This window comes from Sinohyriopsis cumingii, chromosome 1 (assembly GCF_028554795.1).
Source record: "Sinohyriopsis cumingii isolate HCF-2022 chromosome 1, ASM2855479v2, whole genome shotgun sequence".
NCBI lineage: Eukaryota > Metazoa > Mollusca > Bivalvia > Unionida > Unionidae > Sinohyriopsis > Sinohyriopsis cumingii.
The window spans coordinates 28,695,236-28,718,293 of record NC_142961.1 but is presented as its reverse complement, the minus strand read 5'-3'; the positions used below and the strand labels follow the sequence as shown (position 1 = coordinate 28,718,293).

Sequence of the window (23,058 nt, the reverse complement as noted above, 5' to 3'; positions counted from 1 at the left end):
GTCGACAATGGATGGTTAGACTGGAAACAACCCGGTTCTTAAAGTCAAAGCGCGGACGTGAAGGAAAACATCCCCCACACGGTTTTTGAGTCGCAACGTTTAGTGAGTGTCATGAGAGGGATAGTAAGAAATGAAAGAGCATCAATCCAACATTCTTATAGCTAAACAAAAGACAAAGGCATTTTTTTCAAAACACAACATTTTTTATTCAAAAATCACTTAACACTAAACAACAACTCTAACATTTTTAACAATAATCCAACAATATAACATCAAACAATTTTTTCAAAACACATTTTTTATTCAAAAATCACTTAACACTAAACAACAACTCTAACATTTTTTTAACAACAATGCAACACTAAAAGTTTCTCCACTAGGTAAAGAGGGATAACAGTCTTCCATGGTTTCTAGTAATCTAGGATGACTTCTCTCAAACTGTTGATTTCTATGGTATTATCGAATTCTGCATACAGGATGACGTTCACCGTTTCATCAGGGTCTCGGTCTTTAAACTGAATTTCCACACGAATCTGGCCGGATTTTATAGGGTGGAAATGTCCCTCGTCGCTGCCTTGGTCTGGAGTGAAATCGAAAGCCCACAAAGCGTAGCCTCCTGCATAATCCTCGTACGTAATACCGTGACTGGTATTGGTTCCTAACTGTCCGGTGGCTTCGTACAAGGACAAGTACGATCTCAAGTAATTCTTCTTTTTAAAGTCAGGTTCGAAAGGCCGGGTACACAAGGTCTTGCCATCGCGACTGACTTCGATTTTGGACACGCCAAAGTGTTGAAAGTAGAAAGGATTTTTTTCGGCAGCTCCGTTGAAGGCTGTATTCTCGACGATACCAACGATCAAACGTTTGGGTAACTGTCCTTGGAACAGATGATCTTCGATCATGGATCGCTGTCCCTTGGGAATGGTGAAGGTTTTCACTTCCACGCGTCGTATGGGATACTTGGCGGTCGTTCTGCTCAACGTCTGACTGATGTCGTTTCCCACTTTAGGTAACACTTCCACACGGCGTACGTAGAGTCTGGCTTCTAGGATTTTGGTTTTGTAACCGTCACTATCAGCCATCAAATGGAAAGCGGCACTGCTACGATTCAGTCTCAGGCGGACATCCACCCCGTTCAGCAAATACTTTTCTTGCAACCACATGTCCAAATGCAAACGATCCATCAGTTCTAAACTTGTGTCGGCTCCCGTGATTCTCTTTCTTCGTTCTACAAATCCATCATTGTTGTCTTTCTTTTCATCAGTTTCCAATATTTCAAACTTGGTAGGTTCGTCAGCTTCCCATACCACACAGGCATTGAGATGAGTGTTCTTGGCATCTATTCCGTACGTCAAGAGATTTTCCAGGTAGACACGATAAGGGTAAGTATCCATGCTGCTACTGACCAGTTTGTTATTCAAATACAAGTCCACTCCACTGAACAAGGAATGCATGAAATTGTTGACGGGAGCTACTGCTTCATCGTCTATAGCACCTCCAGTCTTATCTAGAATTTTGACTTTCAGGTACAAGTAACTGCTATTCAGATCGATGTAATCTTCGGGCTGTCCTTTGATTTCAAACTCGATGGGAGCGGAATCGGTCAGTGAGGAGACGGGGTGAAATTCCACCCACTGGGATTCTTGCATCGTCATCGTTGTGGGGGGCATGGCAAACAGATCCAGTTCCGTCTTGGAACAAGCGCAAGATTCTCGGTGCATCATTTTTTTGTCTCTTTTCTCAATAATCGAAAACGTCTAAGTCTCGAACGGTTCTTCTTTTCTTGGCCTTTCTCGCTTGAAGTCTGGTGAAAGGGTGTTTTCTTCGTCGTCTCTTTCTGCCTTGTCCTTGCTGAATGCCTGACTCGGTAGCGTGCAGGGCATTTATAGGTGTTTCTCGTTGGCCTAAAATGTCTTTGCCCGTTTGCAGCAAGACATTTTTGCCTGCCCTCATGAAGGCTTCTTTAGGGTTTTGTTTGTCGATGATGACATTTTGGAGAAATTCTTTGCCTTGCGTCAGTGCCGCATCTTTCAAGGCGTGCAATCCGCGTGTCACCATCGGTTTCAACACCGAGCCACCGAACGAAAGGCCGATTTTAAAATATCTCCTAAGCCGTGTCCTCGCTGTCGAGCAACCCCTCGGTACACTGGATACATGACTTAAGAGTCGTGAGAGAACCGTTTTCGAAAATGGAGTTTCACCGTGACTTTTCCTTTGGTGAATGGAATATTTTGTCCCAGATCTCCTTTTATAGCAATGTTGACCGTGTCCAAATACGACTTACTGACAGGCAAATAGTGAGGATGGACAAATTCGCGGTGGACGTGGTAAGTGTTTCCACCTTCCTCGTCAGTGTTCGTGGTAGAATCCACTTTGAAAGGAATGACACGCGGTAACGGTACGGAGGTGTGTCCCACCACGCTGTACTCCACCACATCGAAATACACGAACATCAAATTCAGTCCCTGGTTCAGTTCTACCGGGGCACGAAATAACTTGCTAAAAGACTCGTTGTCGTAAACGATGGGTAATTCGTTTTTCTTGATCATGGTCTTTCTCATGTCCATGTCTCCGCCCAACATGTCAAACAATTCAGGACAAAATAAAATGGACAGGATTTTACTCCGTTCAAATTTCATCAAGAAGCGACGAGCTGCTTTGTGGTACTCCATGGTGACATTTTTGTTGACATGCTCCAAAGCTTTCAGAAACACGACATTAAACCTGGAGGTTATGGTGCTGACCAAATGTTGACCACTAAAATAATAGCCTGGGGGAATGAACAAGTGATAGGTGGTGTACTTTTGTGTACGGGTTTTCTTGTCATATTTGACATTGCTATCCATCCACTGTTGCATTTGTTCGTCATGAACTTCCACATCAAAAAATTTTGATTGGGAAGGACATTGAGGACTTGGGTCGGGTGAATCATTTCTACTAAAGCCACTTCCCAATGGGCTTCGTGATCTAACTGGATGGCTTGAGGTAATTTGGCCGTGTAACAGCACAACGTGTTCTTGGGAAACACCTCCATGGAACTGTCACTGGGTAAGGTTAAGTAAAATTGGTTTTGGTGACTCATAATTCCAGAGTTCTGTGGCTGTCCGAGGGGTTACTGGACGTCAGAGGCGTGTCTCCGTCTAAAATGGGGTTCTGGTTGTGATTGAAGTGGTGACTGGCACTGGCACTGGACACAAGGTTCCCGGGGTTCCCGTTCGAGGTGAATTTCAGGGAGGGATTAGGAAGCAGGTAACCGATGCAACTGCTCAATAAAATGGTCCACAATTGTTTGTCTCCTTGTTGAAAACTCAAATTGGCGATGGCTGCCCCGATGACACAATACACCACGAAGATTTGGCAGAAAAAGACGATTTGCGTTTTAGGCACACGTTCTTCACACCACACACAAGGGTTGTTTTTGTAAATCTTGCACAGAAGAACTAGGTGAAGGAGGAGTGGTCGACGTAGCTGCGTCTGCTGTGTGAAAGGGCATGATGGTCACTTCTTTTTATAGTCGATGACTTGCGAAGCGTCGATCCAAGAATCAAAACTGGGTGGATATCCTTTCCAACGTACTTTGACTTCTTTGACACGTCGTTTGCCCACTTTACGGGTTCTGCGTTCGAGAATGCTTTCGATGTCGTACACGTCGTCTTCTTTTTTGGTGACACGATGTAACTCGGGCAAATAAAACGTTCCTTTGAGCACTTCTCCGTTCATGTCTTCCAATTTATACACGGCAGGATGACGGCCATGTACTCGTCCAGTGACGCGAAACAATTCGGTCGTCCAGTTAGGTAAGTAACCTTTGTCGAAAGTGCGTTTGGTTTTGCCAATGCGCACCCAATCTCCTACGGCCAACACTCCACTTTTCTTGGGGACAGCCCTCGTCGGGGACGTACCAAACAGGCGCTCAAACACCAGCACTTCGTTGTCGGGAGTCACGTCTTGCGGGGCACGTCCGATGCTTCGATGGTAAGATTGGTTGTACGCTTGCACCAGGTGCGGTAAGATGTCGATGTACTTCAGAGTGTGGTGATGCGTAAAATATTTCCACATGCGTTCTTTCAAAGTGCGTTGAAAACGTTCCACGATGCTGGCTTTGGTTTCGGGATTCTCGGTGGTAAAAAAATGAATGTCACGTTTCTTTAATTCTTTTTGGAAAGCTTGGTTCAGAAATTCGGTGCCTTTGTCCGTTTGCCATCGAAGAGGGTGACGACCGCTTTGTTTCAACACCCGTTGCAGGGCTCGCACTAACTCGCTGCTCGATTTGGAAGTCAAGAGTACGACCCAAGCAAATTTGGAAAAGACGTCGATGACACAAAACAAATATTTGTAGCCACGATTGTAGCTGGCCAAATGAGAGACATCGGCTAAATCGGCTTGCCATTGATGATCGATGCCTTCCACTCGGGTGCGACTTCTGGCAAACTTGCGTCGAATGGGTTTGTGTAAAGTGTAGGTAGCTTGTTCTTGTAACCATCGTTGCACTTGAGGTAAACGGAGACTTTTCAGTCGCGTTTTGGCAGCACGATACAATTTTTGAACTCCTGCGTAACCTGCAGGATGGGAGGGATCGTAGTAAATGCTGGCTAAGACTTTTTCCATTTTTTTGTGTTGGTTGGTGTGTTAATAAGACACCCACTCTTGGAGGATGCTACTCTTTTTCTCTTGGGGTACTTTCTTGGATTGCAATGCTTTGCGTGTGCGGCCAGCAATAGGTGTCGAAGAGGAGAAGGATGTCTGAGCGGGGGATATCGGTTCTTGTTTCACTTCTGTCTTCACTTCTGTCTTCACTTTCTTTTTCTCTTGTGAGGAAGAAGGGGTGGCCATCATCTTTTTAATCCATCCAATTCTGGAGGTAGGTGGTGTTGTTAACTTGCGTACTTTTTCTGGTGGAGTTTGAAACCCTTCCTCTTCTTCTCCTTTTTCTGTCTTGGTCACGGGTACTGGTGGTACTGGTACTGGTACTGGTGCTGAACTTTTCATCAAGGTCTTAAAATCTTTCAGAGTGGGTAGAGCTGTTTCGTCTAAAGCTTTCTGGTGAAAGAGTTGCAGTCGTTGCAAGAGTTGACCGTACTTTTGTGATTTTTCTGTTCGGACAAATCTTGGCGATCCATCAAGGACTGCAATTCGTGTTGTAACTGGGACATCTCGCTCAAATGGGGATTGGGAGGTAAATGCGGGGTGTGTTGTTCTTGCCACCCATGGTATTCCATCCATCGTTTGTAAGGCACTAAAGCTAGTTTTCGTCCTTCCATGGGGTTGTCAGGGGTCGATTCTGAGATCTTGGAACTTCCGAGGCCTTTTTATCTTGCTCCCACCAGTCCTCCCAACATGGTTCCCAAGACTCCTTTCAGTATGGGGCCTAACAAGAGAGGTAAAATACCTCCACGTTGCACTAACATCTTCTTTTTTTGACGAATGGGAATTTTCTTTTGAACCATTTGGCGAAGAACGTGACGATGTTTGCCTAAGCATAGTTTCTGGTGTTTGGACAAAGGGATCGTGCCTTTCAAAACGTTCAAACAACATTCGCACACGGTATCGATGACCTCTTTGGAGGCTGTTTGAATGAGTTTTTTTCGTAGGGGTGGAGAAGCTTTGGACAGGACAGATAACATGTCCCCATGTTTGGCTAAACGTGGTGGCAGTCCTTTCTTTTTCTTTCCTTGGGGTTTTCTGGAGGGTGACATCTTTGAGTCTTCAGGAGCACCAAAAAACACTGATACCCTACTCGGTCACAGGCCTTTTTTATACTGGAACGCGTCGCCACTGATTGTCTTGACGTCGTATTAGTTTGAGGACAGGCATGACACGTCGTGCAGGGGTACGTAACGGACTAAATCGAGCCAGTTCTTGCTTGGACAAATCCAGTAAACTTTGTAACATGTCCGATCTTTCTTGAACTTTGATTTTGGGAGAAGGTACTTTGTGATCAGCAGCCACTGCCACTAAATTGGAAGGTCCTGCCACTGGGGAAGTTCTTTTTGGGGTCATCAACGGAGAAGTTCTTGGTGTGATCAACGTCTTCAAGTACTCTTCAGTTCTGGGTGTCATTAACGGAGAAGTGGACAAACGTGCAGCTGCCGGAGACGCAGTCACTGCCGTGGCAGGTCGTGGTTTGCGAGTGTAAGGTTGCGTCCTGGCCGAAGTGCCTCTCTTGCGGCTAGTTTTCTGTGGACTTTTCTTTTTCTGGGGGCTTCTTTTCTTTTTCCGGGGTGGTGGTGTCTGGTCAGAGGAGGGTCCTGCCACTGGAGAAGTTCTCCTTGGGGACCTGGTCTTTTTCTTCTTGGGGCTTCGTTGGACTTTTGTCTTGGGTATAACTTGGGGGGGGGGCATTAGGATCCCATCTTAAGAGTGAGCGAATGATGACCCCTCCTAGAGTACCGCTCCCTCCAGGTTTCAAAATGATTTGTTTTTCGGTTTGAGTGTCGATGCGGGGATCGGCCAGTTGGACCAAAGCGACTTTGTTTCGATCGAAAAAGCGTTTGGTTTGATGAGGAATCTGAATGATTCCTTGGAGTAATTGACGTGCCGTCACCGTGAACCATCGTAAGACTTCTTTGAGACTAGCTTCTAAGACACGAGCTCGTGTTTGTGGATCTTTTTCTCGACTGATGCCATACAAGGCACGAATCAATTTGACGGGAAGATGCGACTGAAGGGACGTCATGTTCGCACTGAGAGTGAGACAGACGAAAAAGGGTCTGAGGTTTTTATAGATTTTTTTATGGGGAGTGAAATGAAGTCGAGGACGGAGACGTGTACAGGACAGGCCCTCCGTCTTGGCACCAGTGGTGAAACAAGTGGGTACGAAATCGCAAATCCTCGGGGGTCGTAGGTTTCAAATCGACGAGTAAATAGGCGTGTGGAGTTTGAGTGGCATCGTCGTACGCCTGAGTCAGCCAAGGCGTTCCTAACTGTTTGGCTAAGACTTGCACTTGCGATTTATCTCGAGGGATTTTAAACAAGACCACGTAATGCGCATTGAGACTGATGGTGCGATGGGCTTTACTTTGTTGAAACAAATTTTGGGTGATGTAAACGACACTGGCATTACGGTGATGCCCTTTGCGCGTGAACCACAGTTTAATTTCTTCTTCGTCTTCTCCTAACATGTCGTCGAAAATGACCAAATGGGTTAGACGGGAGTCAGAGACGATGCCGTCGTCTTCTTTAGGAATGCCTTCCACAAACACGATGGAATCGCCTTGACTTTCTCGCAAGAGGCTGTACGCCGATTGCCACTCTTTGTAACACCACACGATTCGTTGAGGGGGTCGATCGATCAAATGATGTTTATGTTCGATCAAACGTTTGACGAATTCGGTTTTGCCTGAACCGCTAGGTCCAGCAATGAGCATATTAAAGGGATGGCGAAGATACAAAGCCTCCCAACTGGCACGATCTAAGTGTTCGTCGATGACTTTGACAGTAGAGGAAGAGGGAGCAGAGACAGCAGAGGTAGCCATGGTGTGAGAAATGTCACTTGTGACACGAAAAACAAACAAGACAAGAGTTTATATACTTTTTCAGAACACGTTTATTGAATGTTTCAAACATGAATACGAAAGACAAAAATGCATAAAAGCCAAAGGCTTAAGTACAAGAATAAAAGGCACATGATAACCATGAACGTGGAATAAACACAAGTGTCTGTACAACATGTTTTGGGTAAAGTTCTAACCAGTTCTATAGTAGGGGTAAGGTCACACAAGTGTCCTCCCGAAAGGGTCTTTCAGGCCTGTCCACGACAGTCCTGTCCTGGGTGACGGGTTCTTCTGGCACCGTCACTAACACAGATTGAAAAGTAACTTTTTTCCTTGAATAACTCTCGTGCATACTGGGCCACCTCTTGTGTCCAAGCCTCAAAACCCTGGTCTCGGTGATGTCCAACATTTGACTCCTTACCAATCTGGTTTCTTCTTCGTCAACGACATGGTAAGTTACTTCAATGAACAATGAACTATCGATCTTGCCTAGGGTTCCTTTTCATATACAGACCAATACCGACGTGACCGTACGGTAAGGTGAAGTGATTGGGAAGTCGCACTCGCTTCTGGTATACAATTTGATAGACTTTTTCCAAGGGTCGACTGACGATGTGGTGAGTGGGTAAACGTACAATCTTGTTCGGTTGATAGGTGGTCACTTTAAAGTTTCCATCCTCTCCCGATTGCAAGGCTTCTTTCAATACCCCAAAGTTGACCACTCGACTGGTACGATGATTCAGAGTCAGTCCTTTCACTTTGCACGTCGTGTGCACTTCTCCTTGTTTGTCCCGGTATTCGTAGCCGTAATTTTTGGGACCACCACTGACGAAACTTAGAATCTTGTCGTCGGGATGCTCGTCTGTCCAGGCTCCTAAACGGTCTCCTTCGATGTCAGGGTGCTGTTGAATCGGGTGATGGATGTAAATGCAACTGTCCGTGTCAAAGTACAGGACGCGTTCTTCTAACAGTTCTAAAGCTTCGTACAATTTTAAGCGAGCATGAGCTGTCACGTAAGCCGCAATGATGACATTTCCAAAAGGGTCGTCTTGTACAAAGTCCAGATCTTCTTCGTAATTGACCAAGATCAAATCCTCTCGAACGACGTCCACGTGTTTCATGTATTTGGTTTTCTCGTGAATCATCTGGAAGTAGCGGGAAGGTTCTGTCAAATATTCCGTCTTGGGTAAACACGGTCGTTGTGCCATTTTACCCCACAAGCAATTTAACATCACTTTGGCAAACGATCGCCTGCCTTCGTTTTTTTCGATGTGGTCTAAAGAGATGCCTTCTTGTGCGTAGTATTTCTCTTTGAATTGTATTTGGTCTTCGGGAGTGTGACACCAGGAAGGATAGCCGCTGGCTTCTTGTTTCAGTTTCAAAAAGGCATCCACGTAGTCGGCGAAAATGCCTTTCTGAGTAGGGTCACCCTTGTGGTACTGTTGTGTCTTGGGAAAGTGGCAAAATTCGTACACTTCTAACAGTTGGTATCCCACGTCCAGAGCTTTGAACAATTCCACGCTGACCCAGGTTCCCGTCAAGGCACGTTCTTCCTGGCTGTGATGGCAAGGTTGGTCCTGGTTGCACGTTTCGGCACAAGTACGGCACAAGGGAAACATCAGTTTGCCTTGACAATGGTGAGGTAAGACGGGATGGTATAGGTTCGTGGGAGGCAAAACTTTACACTTGATCAAGCCTTCGTATTGTCGAATGTTTTTCAGGTCGATGTGTTCCGTTAACAATTGTGGGTGCCCTACAGGAAAGCGACAATATTTGCACACGTAGGGATACAGCGAACACACGTCCAAGTATTTGATTTCTTCTCCTTTCTCTTCGTCGGCTTGGTACAGCAAACAGGTGGCATTGGTCCTTCCTCCGTACAAACTATCCCTCGGGTTCAGGGGGTCCATGAACTGGTAACTTTCCACGAGGCGTTTAAACTCGGGATCGGTTTTCATACGGTGATCGTACTCGTGTTCCCACATTTCCACCACTTGGTATCCTTGCTGTTCTAACTTTAGGCGTCGCTGACAAGTGTCCTGGTACAAGTCTTCCATGGTTCGTTGCAAAAACTGATTTTTAGTGCTACGGTCAGGGTAACAGACGGGACATCCGTGAAATAAGCAACCGTTAAACTCGTACACGATCTTGGGGTTTTCTAAGTCCCAGCCATCGACCGAATACGTTCCGATGGTCTTTTCGCCTCCTCCGTTGCGGGCATGCTGAATCCATTTGTCTTCCTTGTCGCACAAGTAATGTAACCAACGTAGGGCTTTGACCGAGTATTGACGCTTGACATAGTGGGTCGTTTGAGGACTGATGACAGCCACGGTGTTTTCAGGCATGAATCGTTGGCGGTACACTAAGGAACTCGCTTTGGCAATGGTGCAAGCTTCTTTCAAAGGATCGACCCCTCCGTGTTCCATGAACAGTTCTCGAAATTTTCCACAGCAACGTCGTAAAATGTCCACGTCGGAACGACAATACTTTAACATTTCTTCCTGAAAGTCGAAGGGGTCAGAGGCATGAGCCTGGTACCAAGCGTAGAAATCCTCTCGTTGTTCGGTACGCATGTTGTCGGGGTCGTAATAGTGAGCCTCAGGTAAATGGGGTAGAACGGCGTGTTGATTGGCTTTGACATTGAAAAAGTGTGGAAAGTACCCTTTAGCCATTTCTGTCATTCCAAACGTTTTAGGCATTCGACTCAAAGGCATGGCCAAGTAACTCATCGAATCTTTAAACTGTACTTGTCCCACTTGCATGAAAATGATTTTGGCTCCGTTCAAAGTGACTTTAGGACGCTCGGTGCCTTGTTCCGCATAGTACCTCAAAAGAAACTGTCCATCGTATCCGGAGAAATTGTGAGCCATCACCGTGGCATGATGATGACAATCTCCGTAACGTTCGATGTCCTCTTGGCTCCACGTCTTGTCGATGGGGTCTAAGACCCATTGGGCAAAATCGGCTAACGTGTTTGGCCCCGAAAGATTTTTTCACGTCCTCCAGGAATCTTGCTGCAGTGAGGGCAATGACTGAAGATAGGTTCTTGAATGCACTTCTCGCACGCTCGATGAGCCACGCAGAAATTAGGGATGTGAATGCCAGTCTCTTGCATGCATTTGAAATCGAAAAAGATGAAATTGCCTTTCTTCTTGTGACCGTCCTCTTTCTCTGGTGGGGGTTGGTATTTTTGCACGTAACATTCGTGTTCCAAGTCCACGATGTGGTGACAAATGTGACATTTTTTCTTTCCTCGACATACGTGTACCTTGGCATTGTTGGTAAGTATGCCTTGTCCACACGTAGGGCACAATCTCAGGAGTTGACAAGCACATTTCTTCTGTGAACCTTGTGTTTTCAAATGTTGCTGGTAACAGGCAGGGCTGACAAACGTGCGCAGACAAGTCGAACAAGGCACTGGTTCTTCGCTCAGACAGGGTGGAGAGGCCAAACATCCTGGGCATTTCAATCCACAATGCTTGTGTTGCTCTCGATTGTTATAACCATAATCACATTTCTCACAGTAATAACTGTATCCCAGGAATCCGGTGATACTGGTAATGGTATCGAAATGGTCATCGTGATAATAAAGGTGAATGTATTTTCCGTCCTTAAAATCTTGGCCTCGAAACAACAGAGACCCGCGCATTTCTTGAGGGTGCACTTTCAAGGTGTAGCGTGGAGCTAGGGCATCTTGCAATTTTTGCATCTCAGGAATGCCACAGGGTGTGTCTTTGGACAGGCCAGCTTGTTGCAACAGGAGTTCTGCTTCGTTTCGTTGTTTGGTTCGGTTCGATTTTCGAATGTTCTCCCAGGTTCTTTTCCATTCTACCGTGTCGTTCTTGTTGGCATAGGTTCGTCCCACCACGATGGCACGGGCTAAGCACATCTGGTCTTGAGGGTTGTTAATTCGGACGAGACTTGTTTTGGTGTTGCGAAGGTCGTCCACCAATAACATCTTTTTGCGTCCTGTCCCTTGAGGAAGAGAGACGTGAGCCATTTTCAGTGTGGCTTTACCATCGGTGATGTCAAACTGGTCATTAGATTGTTGTACGTATTGAATCTTGTCCATGACTTTGGAAGGGGTTAGTTCTGCGGGTCTGCTAAACTCGATCCAAACAGGGGATTTCAAACCGTCGTGATCTATGGATAGTGTCAAGCGATCGTCTTCTTTGGCTTGACATTGTCGCTTGAGTGCGGTGAGCAAAGAATCCCACATCTCGGTGATAAACCCTTCTGCTTTCTCCAAGGGTACGTCGGCCTTGAAATCTTTAAACTTCACCGTGTAGGTGTAAGCCGTGGTTCTAAATTTTCTAGAGGAGCGCTTTTCCGTCTCTCGAATGGAATAGTACTTTTCAGGGTTGACTAAGGGTGGTGAACTTGGTTTAGAGGGTTCGGATTCTGGTTCACTCATGTCCTCTTCAAAATCACTGGCATGAATTTGTGCCAAGATTTCGTCCCTGGTACGAGGCGATAGATCACGTTTCTGCCTCTTACTTTCTTCTTCTTCTTTCTTCTCGAATGAATATGATCGTTTCATCTTGAGAGCAAAACGTCAAATGACTCAAGTTCAAACACCATAGACTAATTTATAGTCATGGCAAACCAGCGTATATAAAAAGGGTGTGTCTTGTCCTTTCACTATTCATTTCACTCTCAAACCGAGGAGAACGATGGAAGAGACTACCCAGATGGAACGTTTCGTCAGAGCTTTGCGAGGGGTCATTAGAAAATTCTCTTCAGACCAGCCGACGGACTACTCTCCTTCCTTTCGAGATAAGAGTCAGGATGCTTTCTATATCTGTCAGAAGAAAGGGCATTGGTCTTCAGAGTGTCCAGACCGTCAAAAAAGAAAAAAAAACAGGGGCTAAAAAAGACAAAAGTCAATATACCTGTTATTATTGTAAAGAAAAAGGACATTGGTCTCCAGATTGCCCAAAAAAGAAACAAGAGGAGTCAGAAGAAAAGAGGGATTCTTCAGAAGAAGAGAGGGATTCTTCGGAAGAAGAGAGGGATTCTTCGAAAGAAGAGAGGGATTCTTCAGAGGAAGAAGAGGAAGAAAGAAGACAATTCTATTTAAAAGAAGCAAAGAAACAGGAGAAGAAAAGAAGAAGGGAAGAAAATGAGGAAAAAACGGTGAAGAAATTCAAAAAACAGAGAGACTAAACAAGGAGAAAGAAGAAGTCAATGAACTTTTAATTAAAGTGTTCTGTGGTGAATTGTGAATTGGATTGTAAAAAATGGATAAAAGAATACATGAATGATATAAGGTAAGTGTCTTTGAGTTTTGATTTTAAAATAAGAAGCTACACTCACGCACTCATACACAGACACGTACTATAAGGGTAAAATGGGTGGGGTTTATTTTTGAGTTATTGGCAAATTGAAATTGTATTTCTTTTCGAGAAATGTGGGTGGCCCTGAAAAGGGCCTTTTTATTTTGGTGTAGGGGTGAGTTTAACCAATCAACTTTAACTGCCTTAAGCCTTTGCCACGGCCAAGGCCTACTTCTGATGATTGGGTTGAAATCACTAAGGGTGGTACGACAGGCTTAGTCACAGGGTTGGCGTGTTTAGCTCGGGAAGGTCGTATTCTCTTCGGTCGTGATAAAGAAGTCTGATACATTTGTTTCAGACTTCTTAACTCCGCTAAAATGTCCAACAGTACCGTAGCCGTTTGATTTTCACCCTCTTGTTTCTTTGCTGCTACTTCTTCTTGCTGTTGCTGCTGTTGTTTTTTTCTTACCTCTTCTTGTTGCTGTTGCTGTTGCTGTAGGAGAAAAGCTTGTTCCGCTTCCTTTTGTCGTTGCATAAATTTCTCCAATTCTTCTTTCTGTCTCTGTCTAAAATTCTCCACTTGCGGTAATGAAGAAGGTAACGAAGGTTCCGGAACAAATTCTTGCGAGGTAAGAAAATCCACAAAATCCCAATGTACCTCTTCTGAAAGTAAGTCCGGGTTCCCTTGGGCAGTCTCCCCTGCTGGTGCACCCCAATGGATCGTTTTCTGAGTTTCCGTCATGTTGAATCACTGTCGCATAGATTGACTGCACACAAGCGCTAGCGAATCTATATAGACCAACTGACGTCACAGACTACTCTCTTCTGATTGGATGCGGGCTGACTGAATTTTGTAACGCGTGTTTGGATTGGTGAATGAACTCAATCCGTTTCAATCCTGCCTCTACCTATAAATAAGCGCAGTTCAGTGCATTGATTCACCTGTTCTCGTCGCTTCAAGATGTGGACCGATGTGCAATCTTCTACGCTTGTGTCTTCCATGATGTTCCGGACGGACATACCCATGTATGTCCGATCCAAGTGGACCGTTGTCCACAGGACAAACACCAGCCTGTGGATACGTAGGATCTACGTAGAAAGACAAGGATGCCTGAAAAGAGTGCTGATTTACGGACCAACAGTGAGACGTAGCCTAAGGACAAGAAGAAGACCAATGCGGTACCATTTATGTTAATGAATACATTAACATAAACCCAAAGGCCCTTTTCAGGGCCAGCCATATTTCTCGAAAAGAGATAGCCTTTCCATTGCCTACCCCTTTTTTAAATTTAAATTTAAATTTAAACTTAAATTTAAAAAAAATTTAAAAAAAAAAAAAAAAAAATCCCAAAAGCCCAAACTCTATTCCCCATGTTAATTTCCCTTGTCCCTAGACAGACCCAAACTCTATGTTAAATTCCCATTGTCCCTAGAGTAACCCACGATTTTTCTCCATGTTAAATTTCCTTTGTCCCTAGAGTTGCCCAGGGGTCTTTTTAATGCTAAGTCCCATTGTCCCTAGGGTGCCCCACTTTACTACTCACCTTGGATGGTAGCACCAACTTCAGAGGGGTGGCTAGATTTGTACATTTAGGTGTCGTCAGCGTACAATTGGTGATACACTGGACAATGATCTATGACACTTGCGAGCGGCTGAGTGTATAGATTGAAGAAAACGGGTCCAAGAACAGACCCATGTGGAACACATAGATTAACTGGGCTGGAGTGTATTCCATTTGCAGACACAATTTGTGTCCTGTTGACCAAGTAGGACTTGAACCACAATAAGGCTGTATCATGAATGCCAAATACATGCTGGAGACGGTGAAGTAATATATCATAGTCTATTGTGTCAAATGATGCAGACAAATCAAGGAGAGTGAGGATTGTAATCTTTCCGCTATCCAAAGCAGAAAGAATATCATTAACTACTTTTAGAAGACTAGTTTCACTACTGTGGCAAGGGCGATATGCAGATTGTACATTGCTAAAAAGACTGTTTGAATTCAGATGAGATACAAGCTGGGATAGAACAACCTTTTCTAAGATTTTTTTTTATATGAATGGGAGATTAGAAACTGGGCGGTAGGTCTTTAAATCGTTATGGTCGAGTGTTGGTTTCTTCAACAGAGGCTTTACAATGGCAGTTTTGAACAAATGATGGGAATTCCCCGGATGAGAGAGAGAGAGAGAGGTAGTTAGTGAAGGCAATACTGGATCAGAGCACTCAAGCAGCAGTGATGTTAGAATTGGATCAAGTTCACATGACTTTGGCGCACTCTTCATCACGATTGTACTTACTAAATCCATAGAGACAGGTTCAAATGCTGCTAATGGTTGCCGCTGAAATTCTGTATCCCAACTGTATGGTAACGACGAGTCAATTGAAATTATGTTGACGAGAGAGAAGGTAGTTGGAAGTGGTGTACATTTGTTCCTTGACATTAGCTTGTTAGTAATCTCGAAGAGCTCTTTGCAGCTGGAACTTTCTATGATCTTAGTACTGTAGTGGGCTGATTTCGCTGCATGGACTATGTTTGTGACTTTCTTCTTAGCGGCTTCATAGATTTGCTTATGAATAGTGAGTCTGGTGGAAAGCCAAAATGGCCAGATCCAGGTCAAATTTCAGCAACGATGTACTTTCGTCTGGTCTGTCGGCGGGCTATAGACATACCGAATGCTATGCTCACGATTTTTGCGAAAATAAATCATATTCCTATCGATTTCATTCAGATATATCTCGATGAAAGGTCGTTCATGTTTGCTGGGCCGGCTAGTAAGCGGCTACCCCATGCCGACACAAAATGGTGTCGGCGAATTCCAACTTTTCGATGGAGAATGGACTCTGACCCTACACCCCAACATAAATGTCCAAATACCAAAAATGGGGTGACAAGGGTCAGAGGAAACTCGGACTAGTATGGTTGATTGAGACTTAGAAGTGTCACCCTGTGTTCTAAACATGTGTTTTAGTGCATGATTCCCTGTCCTCCCATGTCATGCTTATAACTTTGTTTGTTTGAAAATAATATATGAATAAATTAACAAATTTGGTCAGGGTTAATCTTTGTTCTGTTCTGTAAAATGTTTTAAAGTTGTATATTCCCAAACGTTCCAGGTGAAACTCTACTCCCTTCACTATGCCCGGGGGTGGTAGTTGGCCTGGTTTCCATGTTTCTCCCTTCATTGAGAACTTGGGATAGTACTCCCTCCATTTTTGACACAAGGTCTAAGGGAACGTTCCCCTCCCATGCCCCTATGAGAATTAAATGAGTTTAAAGTGACTCTGCCACAGTCATAGTAAGTCCCTGACTTGCGCTTGTTTTAATACATTGTTGAAATGTATGATTTCGTTGTAAGGAACGGCTTTAACTAAATCAAATAATTCAGAGATCGATACCTATCTAATCTTAGCAGAAAAGTAAAGATTTGAAAAATAATGGATTATTAAGCCGAAAGAACAAACGGAAAATAAAAGTAAGGTGTTTAAATGCTGATTTTGGATGTTTATGCGAGCATGTATGCATAATATTTTGTGTGTGTGTTTCTCGTTGTTGGATGGTTGTACTTATATGCCATGGCATTTTTTGTTGTTGTCCAGGTTTGGTCTAGATGTTCACTCTGTGCTACTGCTATTGATGATTTTAAGTTTATTGAGACATTGAAACAATTCAATACATTTTTTGTAACAATACTTAGGTGTGCCCAAATTCACAAATAATACAACTTTACTATGTGAATATGGTAGATATCAGTTGTGGATTTTCATAGATGTATTAAATGCAGGGTAAACGGCATGAGAGAGCCATCTATCCATTACCCGTACCAGTGATATTTGGTAGAAATTTGGTAGATTAGATAAAGCAAACCGTGATACTCGAGCAGCAAACTTTAAAGAGATGTTATTTGGTTTGACTTTTTGTGATGCTTTGCTAGTTCAGAATGTGAGACAAGGAGGCAAGAAAGAATACATATATATATATATATATATATATATATATATATATATATATATATATATATATATATATATATAGTGTGTGTGTGTGTGTGACTCGGTGTAAAAAAAAATTAAAAACTTACATTTGAGATCTTTTGACCGAACAACAATCTTGCTGACTATAATTTTTAGAAAGCTATTTTCACGGTTTAGATGTTCAGTGTATAAACTAAAAACAAATTGGAAGACATTATCAGATTCAAAGGGGTAGGATGTATTGTGATCTACGTCATAGAACTATGTATCAGAGGATGAATTTCAGTTTGTTTGTTTTTGCTCTGGATACGGTTGTTTTAGAAAGATACAACTTTTGTGATATATATTGATTTGAGAAAGATAAGATCAAGAGCAGGCAATAAAAATAATATCAAGACCAGGTAAGATATATGAGATCAAGAGCAGACAAGAAAGATGAGATCAAGAGAAGGTAATAAAGATGAGATCAAAGGAAGGTAATAAAGGTGAGACCAAGAGCAGGTAAGAACGATGTGACCTAGAGCAGGTAATAAAGATGAGATCAAGAGCAGGCAAGACAGATGAGATCAAGAGCAAATACTGCACAACACTAATACAGTTCGCTTTCTGTGATAAAAAGGGTTAGAGTAAATTTCCAGATTCTAACAGATCGCCGTGTACTGTATCAACTGTAAAAATATTGCATTCAGGTCGATACGATTACTTCTGAAAAATGTGCTCGTCTAGTTAATAACAAGAATAGCAATTAAATTGCTTTCTTTTATGACTACATAACTAGTGAAAGAATTATCGATAGTTTAGGCAATATAGCTTTAAATAATCGCGTATTCTCCAATAAGGAGTTTAAAGTATGTTTTGATATCCCGTAAAACGTGTGGAGAAACTATAACTCAGCGATTAAAAAAGTATAACTCGGCAATAAAACAATCTCATTAACTACAGAAGGTCTGGGTAATATTGTAAATTATCAATGAATGCAGCCGTTTGTAGGAGCCACCCAGTATTTATGTAACGAACTTCAAAATTATATGTGTTGCAACCTCTTACACTAATAACCGTCTGGCTTGATTTTAGAATCACACATGAAAACAGATGGTACTTTTTGTAAGTAGCTAATCTACAACAAGGTATGCACCTACGAATTGATAAAAGAAATGTAGATGCTCACGTATATTTTGGGTTTCGTATGCTCAAGTAAATATTCACAATTATAACAAAACTAAATTACATTATAGGCATGATACATGTTTTTGAAAGACTGGCAATGCCTTTACTTACTCGTACACCGTGACACGATGAAGAGTGAGTGAAGAAAAACCATGTCTGCACTAATCTGAGATAGACTGAATATATAAACTTTTCTGACTGCATCGTTACTCTCCGTATAACTTTTCCAACAAACCAGAATTACAAAAGAAGTGGTTACTCCAGTATGAGATGGTGGTCTTGATGGATCGAAGTACGTGTCAGAAAATATTGATTGACGCTGTAAAATTCGTACTAAAACCCATTGAAGTGTGAAATTTAGAACCTCGTGAATGTGTGGTCCTATTATTTGTGGTATCAGAGCGTTTAAAACGCTTCAGTTGACAACGAAAATGGAACTATAATGGAAACATCGAAGTTCAGCCAAACTCACGCAGTGGGGTTCAATATTTTTTTTTTCGTTCGGTCGTGATGTCAGCTCGTAATAACTGTTTTAGACCACTGTCATGTGACAATATTGATAACTAGAACATTATCAACCAAACAAAATATATATCCAGAGTAAGTATGAGCAACATAAACTGGTTCATAATCGATATTTCAATCGATCATGATTTCATTGAGTTTTGTTCACCTTTATGATCTATAGGGTGAACGAGTTCTATCATGGGTCGAATTAGCACTGATTTCTGTGATTCGAAAATCAGACGTCAGTAGTTGGAGTGATAAACTTTTGTAACCTTGGCACGTGCTTAATGATATTGATAAAGCCGGAGAGTTTGGATGAAGCAATCCATTTTGGATTGGTTGTTGTTGTTGTTCTAGGGTTTAACGCCATTTTTCAGCACAAGATAGGCTATACATGGCGGCCAGTATAACTGGTGAAGGAAGAACCCTGGAAAACCCAGGGAAGAACCACCGACCCACGACAAGCTACTGGCAGGCTTTCCCACATACCCACTCTAGCCGAGCCTGAGACTAGAATTGGACTGGACGTCGCTGGATGCATCTGCTGTTATCAATAATTGAACCGGTAACAAAGATTCGTAAAGCAAATGCACTACCACTGCGCTATCCAGGTGATTAGATACGACCTGAAACAATATTCCATGCTAATTTTATTGATCATCTGTATTACCCAAGTGTGAATACCTTTGAAGAGAAAAGTCTATTTGAAATACATACTCATTAATCAATACAACATAGATTTGTTATAGAGGTACGCCTCATCAATTCAATCAAAGCTTCGGTTTTATGCCGCACAATAGTCACACAAAAAATAACTTAAATCTACGGATTTATCTACATGAACATTCATGGTACAGAAATCGAGGAATTAGTGCTGGCAGTGGTCTGACACTGTGTGCAGTGTGAACAGAACTAACAATGTACATCTTCCATTCATACCGCTGGTATGGTTACACAAGGTAGATGGAATTAGGTTTTCACGCGCAGCAGGGTTGTATTGGGGTGGGGGCTAAATTGGGATATAGTTGTTATACGTCGAGTTGACTCATAACTCAATACATACTGTAAAGCTGCACTGTAGCCAGAAAATCACGCATTTGTTGATTCATATATGTATGTAATGGAACAATTGGAAAGACAAAGAATTACCTATGCATTAGAGACCTTGAATATACACCTCTATACTGTATACAAACTATTTGAATATATTTCAACAAAAATAAAGTGGGCATGAATATTCAAAATGCAATCTTTTCACGACCCTAAGAGTGCCAAAGTTGCTTGTAAAGATTTCTCGTTACACACATATAGGCCCAATTCGACCCACAACATGATCCGATGTTGAACAGTGGCGTTGGGTAACAAGAGCTTTGTCTGGATTTAAATATGTCTTAATATTTTTACCATATAAAAAGAGATATATAATGACAAAAACAAATACAGCCTGCTCAACATTCCATGAAATAGCATTTGAAAATACAAACTATGCGGAATAAAAAGGTTGAAACAACTTGGAGCGGGTGGGTGGGTGTTGAAACTACTTATGGTGGCAGAAATACTAAAGTATTAATGCAAGAACAACAACAGCAGCAATACACGCAGCCATGAGGACACTAGGGGAATGTTCTCGCTTGGTACCTCTGCAAAATCAAATTCATCACTGGTTCCAGTACCTGCAAGAGTATGTATTCGGAATGGAGTTTCTCCTGATTCTATTGTGGGTTTTTGTTTGTTTGTTTGTTTGTTTTTCTGGGTTGTGTGTTTTTTTCCCACCATAATGTCCGCATAACGCAAACGAGCCCATTTTCAAATGCGTTGTGTAAGTCAAAGATGAGAAATGAAGACGAATGAATGACATGGGTTATATCTTGCCAAATGATACATCATAGAGAGCAGACCCGACCTGAATTTGCCAGGATTTAAACCCGAACCCTTTTGATCACGAGTCCAGCACGCTAACCAATGAGCAACTGTGACATCACAGAAGAAGAAGAAGAAAAAAAAAGAAGTGAGCACTAACGGAATTAAGATGTTATTCCGTATTTTGTTTTAATCAAAATATGCGCACTAATGGCATAACAAGAGTACTTTCTATGACTTATGTTATTGTACAGACACGATTTTCTTTCTCAGTCCCAGTGACCTTGATATTTGACCCCACAAATGACAAGCTTCTGCCTTACTCAGAGTGCAAGCTATCCAAAACGTTTGGTGACAGTATGTTGTGGAGAACTCGAGTAATTGTGTGGAAACGAAAGACGGAACAGATGGACGGATAGCGTAACAATATACGCCATACCTTATGGCTAGCATATACAAAATAATGTCCGTTGAAGTTGGATGGTATTGAGTTTAACATATTAACTTAAATTATGGCATACAGTTTGTTTATCTTTACTGTAGAAATGCAAATAATAATTACACTGGATCTGACAAAAATCACAACATATTTAAACATGATCGTAAGGAAATATGAAGAGAATATCACAGATCGATTGGATGCTGACTTAGGCTAGAAATTCTGATTATCAAACATTGATTAGGCACAATTTATACTTTGCTACAGAACAAACATCCAAGATTGTGCCATTTCAATTTAAGATTCATCCCAAATAATTAAATGAAAATTTGAGCCGATACTCACACAATCAAATTATAGGCAAGCGTATGACTTTGATTAAATTAACAATGCAATGACATTCAAAAACACGTTTCGTTTTTACATAAGTTTTTCCTTGTATTCCACAGCCAGATAACTAATATCTGTTGTACTCTCTATTTTTTCCTGTAACATTTCAGAGAAATCGCCAAAATGACATCAGTGGAAAATGTTAAAACAAATGATAATGTTACGTTAGTCAGTGTAGACGCCATAGCAGAGAGCGACTGCATACAGGGAAGAATTCTTGAACACTGCCTCTGAAAACGTGTCATATTTGTCATTCCATAAACACCTGCTCGTGAAAGACACTGATGGTCGAACCCCTTGTTGCTGACCAATGGCTACTATAACTACAATTTTGAACCGGTTGTATCCGAGAGCTTTTATATGCTGTTTGATTGTGTCAGACAATTTTTGGGATAGACGTGTGCATTCGTCTTTATCGTACACCTTATCCTTCAGGTTGCTTTCCAGAATATCGTATGCTATTTTCTTGACCTTTCCGCTAGGAAACCTGTGGTCTGGCTCAATTTTGTAGGTGTTTTCATACCTCAAATTCCCACGGGCCCCTGCCGCTGATGTCATAATCAGGGTGGACCGACCCATCGACTCAACGACGGATTGTTTCCGGTCAAAGATCGACGGGCGACGTCCGACGAATGATGGGCGTCGTTGTACATCTACGGAGAGCTTCTGACCTACTCCTCCCTCCTCCATCATGCCAGGTACCGCTAATGAGGCATTTCTCCCCGTTTGGTCGGCAGTTTCCAGCGATGGTTTTCTGACTGCTGCGGTTTCCATAGACTGTTTTCTTGCCGGAGCAACCGACTGCTTTCGTTCTGCACCACCAACTGTAGACTGCTTCCTCGCCGCCATTGTGAAAATGGTTAATAGTTCTTTGATATATATATTCTGTAAGTATCGAGCAGTTTACAGCTCAAACATTATGGGTGTCTTCAGCGTCGGGCTCTGATACAAACACACGACACAATGGATCTCAAGAGCTAGGCAACTGGCGACCCAATGATCACGGCGTACCCAAAACGCTATCATCTCTATGCGCTCGTCGCCGCGGTACATTCACGGTATACAATCAAATACGTTTACATTTACATCAATGCAGAAAGACAGCGGTCTTTGATTGAAAGACGATCTAATCAACAGAGCGCTACGCGGCTCGTTGGAATCGATCCATGGACTAAAAACCAATTTATAAGGTACATGGATCTGCATAATGTAAAAATTGTATAGAACCATTGAGCAAGCAAACATGATCTATTCAATCTGAAAATATGAGATAACAATCTGAATTTATAACCCTCAATAGGGCATAGTTTAGATCACAGTGATGTTTCAGTATTTGAACACCACTCGTACTGAAATGGGGTCTTCGTTTTCAAGATTGATTGGAAGTTATTATATAAGAAAGTATCATAGTTCTTATATCAATTAACGTGACTGAGTTTACAAGTCATTAGTAAAGTTGTAATTTATCTTACAATATATGCAAAATGATTGCCTAATGAATCTTAATATGACTTTATTACAACGAAACTTTTCAGGTTTTTGTCTGTCTACTCCACAATGGAGACGGATTGTTGCCAGACAAATAGCGGCAGCATTCGGGTCATGTGCATGCCTGCACGATATGTCTGAATAGGAAATATGCTGCATATATCACCGTTAGCAATTCTTGTATCATATATTTAAAAAACAAAACAAATTTGCCGATACCTTTGATTTGTTATGAATATAAATTGTAGTACAGTTCACCACGAGTGAAATAATCTTTGAACAAAAAAAACCCCCCAAAAAACAAACATATTACATCCGCCGAAAAGCCCATTCTGATGTTCACGGTTGAAAAAAGGGTTTTCATCGAATAGTTGTCAACAGCCTGGTACAGTGTACGGTGTGGTCAGTATATTTAAACGGATAATACACTCTTTATACTCTTTAACTATATAATCTGATTAA

At 42.3% G+C, this 23,058-nt stretch overlaps 1 protein-coding gene across 1 annotated transcript; it reads right to left on the bottom strand.

Annotated features, from left to right (window-relative positions):
- Positions 1-20,749: 20,749 nt before the first annotated feature.
- LOC149806601 (dynein light chain Tctex-type 5-like) lies at positions 20,750-22,179 on the bottom strand. The gene has a single exon (XM_089955410.1). The coding sequence runs from the start codon at positions 21,955-21,957 to the stop codon at positions 21,274-21,276; it is 684 nt and encodes a 227-aa protein (XP_089811536.1). The 5' UTR covers positions 21,958-22,179; the 3' UTR covers positions 20,750-21,273.
- Between the last annotated feature and the right edge of the window lie 879 nt (positions 22,180-23,058).

What these genes read in the sequence shown, in the direction of transcription:
- LOC149806601 (XM_089955410.1), bottom strand. Translation starts at nt 21,957, where the DNA reads ATGGCGGCGAGGAAGCAGTCTACAGTTGGTGGTGCAGAACGAAAGCAG.